The sequence below is a fragment of the Mandrillus leucophaeus genome, unplaced genomic scaffold (assembly GCF_000951045.1).
Source record: "Mandrillus leucophaeus isolate KB7577 unplaced genomic scaffold, Mleu.le_1.0 Scaffold308, whole genome shotgun sequence".
NCBI lineage: Eukaryota > Metazoa > Chordata > Mammalia > Primates > Cercopithecidae > Mandrillus > Mandrillus leucophaeus.
Window position 1 is genome coordinate 373316 of NW_012103232.1, and position 2656 is coordinate 375971.

Sequence of the window (2656 nt, forward strand, 5' to 3'; positions counted from 1 at the left end):
TCTGGGGTTTTTGTTAAAAGGCGAAGACTGTAGCTGCTGCCAGCATTGCCTGTGTTCTACTGTAGTTTTGTTCCTAGCTGTGATGCCACACTCTTTCCTGCAGACCTCTCGACCTCTTTTGTGAAGGAGATCCATGATTTTGTGCTGGAGCAGTTCAACACGAGCCAGGGGGAGCTCCAGAAGATTCTACATGACGCAGACCGGATCCACAATGAGCTGAGCCCCCTCAAATTGCGCTGCCAGGCTAATGCTGCCTGCGTGGACCTCATGGTGTGGGCCGTCAAGGACGAGCAGGGTGAGACAGACTGCCTTGCTTCTCATGTGAGCCCCAGGCATGCCCCAGAGGCTTTCTTCCCACAGGTTTCCCCAAACGACTTCTAGAACGCTTGGCTCTGTTACTAGCAGGGGCAGTTGCAGTAGACCTCCAGGGCACGTGCAGAGTGAAGCATCAGCCCCTGCTGTGCTCTACATCTGGTGTCCTGTCCTGCACGGAGGGCACTGGACCTGGGAGGATGGGGATACCCGTGGCCTCAGGGCCCGTGTGTGCTGTCTGCTGCATCTCGCTGGTTCTTTAGGTTTTTCTGTGGTGACATGGAAGCTCAGTGCCTTCAGGTGAAGTGTTTTTCTAGGGGAGGAGTAAAATGGGAAGTTTTCCTGTGGAATGGACACTGCGGGGACGAGGGGTCTTAGGGCCAGCGAAGGAGAGAGAGAGTCACACACTGTGTGACCTCTCAGTATGAATAAGCCCCGCCTAAAGTATATCGCTGGGATTTTATTAAATTCTGTGCTTACTTGGTGGATAAGTGTGTTAGAAAGACTGGCCTGTGCTGATCACTCATCTCCTCTTCTGGTTTTGAATTAAGGTGCGGAAAACCTTTGCATCAAGCTATCTGAGAAGCTGCAGTCCAAGACGTCCAGCAAAGTCATCATTGCTCACTTGCCCCTGCTGATCTGCTGTCTGCAGGTCAGTCTCCCTGAACCCAGAGAGGCTCAAATCCCATCTGTAGGGCTTTCCTCTGGTCATGCTGTTGCTGTTCAGGCTATGTTGGGCACACCAGCAGTGGTGACCATGCGGGTTCTGTCTTTAGAAGCTTTAACCAGTGCCTGCTGCGCACAGTTCATCACTGAGTGTGGGCTGCCCCCTACAGGATGCCAGGGCTTTCTGCAAGTGGCATCTGGGTGCAGCTGGCTTCAGTTCTCATTTGTTGTGAGGCTGTGGGGCCATTCCCAAGGTCTGTGGGGGAAGGACTGTTGACATATGCCATGGGGCCACGCAAGGGGACATCTTCTGACACCCACAGTGCTAGCTCTGCTCTGCCAAGACTCTTACCTTGTCACAATCCCATTAACTCCACACCTGCCATTGTTTAAAAGTTCTGTTTTGCCCCTTTCTTCTTTAGTTTGCTTCCTAAAGAGATGAGCACACTTTAACAATCTATATCCTGTGGCCAGGTATGGTGGCTCACGCCTGTAATCTCAATACTTTGGGAGGCAGAGGTGGGAGGGCCGCTTGAGCCCAAGACCAGCCTGGGCAACATAGTGAGACCCCATCTCTACAAAAAATTTTCAAATTAGAATGTTAGGGATGATGGTGTGTGCCTACATTCCCAACTACTCAGGAGGCTGAGGTGGGAGCATTGCTGAAGCCCAGTAAGTCAAGGCTGCAGTGAGCTGTGATCGTGCCACTGCACTCCAGCCTAGGTGACAGAGCAAGACCCCGTCTCAAAATCAAAACAAAAAAAACAGTAGTTGATGTCCCTTATAGGTGGAGGAGAACCAGCACCATCCCTTCCCTGTCTTTTTATGTCCTGGGCAGGTGGCCTATGGGAGCTCTGACCATGGAAATTTTGGGTCAGACTTGGGTACTGAAGGGTTGAGCATCTCCCTGCTCAGGGCCTACTCAGATGGTCCCACACCAGAGGCCATGTGACAGGTTGATGGTGTGTTGCAGGGTTTGGGCCGTCTGTGCGAGAGGTTCCCGGTGGTGGTACACTCTGTGACACCGTCCTTGCGAGACTTCCTGGTCATCCCGTCCCCAGTTCTGGTGAAGCTCTACAAGTACCACAGTCAGTACCACACAGGTAATAACAGACCGTGTGCCTTTCAGGCCCTGAGAAAGGGACTGTGTGAGCCCCACACAGGTTTCATGACTGTACCTGGGCACATTCCTTCACCACACCTTTCCTTCTGTCTTTCCCTCTGCGTCCCCTTGAAGCTCCAGGCCTTTCCTCCCCGGTCTTCTCTCATCCTATATTCATGTTACCACCAAAGGCCCCTTCAAATCCTGTTTTCTTTTTGACATCTCTCACTGTGGAAGTCTGAAATGCAAATCCTATGTGCCCCAAATACTTAGCCAGGGGCCCAGTCCCTACTACCTCTACGAGAATGGATTATGATGTTTCCACATATGATGAAACAATAATTAACATTAATTAATTAATTAAACACCTACTGTGTGCTAGTGGCTCTGATGTAGTATCACCCTGTTACCCACAGTCTCATGAAGGTGGCCGTTTTTTTTTTTTTTCCTGAGACAAAGTCTTGCTCAGTCGCCCAGGCTGGAGTGCAGTGGTGTGATCTCGGCTCACTGCAAGCTCCGCCTCCCGGGTTCATGCCGTTCTCCTGCCTCAGCCTCCCCAGTAGCTGGGACTACAGG

General features: G+C 51.7%; 1 protein-coding gene across 1 annotated transcript in view; it reads left to right on the top strand.

Annotated features, from left to right (window-relative positions):
- Positions 1–2656, top strand: part of PI4KA (phosphatidylinositol 4-kinase, catalytic, alpha) — a 162328-nt gene that overhangs the window by 57084 nt on the left and 102588 nt on the right. The window contains exons 11-13 of the mRNA XM_011987359.1: positions 104–295; positions 864–964; positions 1952–2286. Coding sequence (XP_011842749.1) covers positions 104–295; positions 864–964; positions 1952–2286 — 628 coding nt within the window. The remainder of the gene's footprint in view (positions 1–103; positions 296–863; positions 965–1951; positions 2287–2656) is intronic.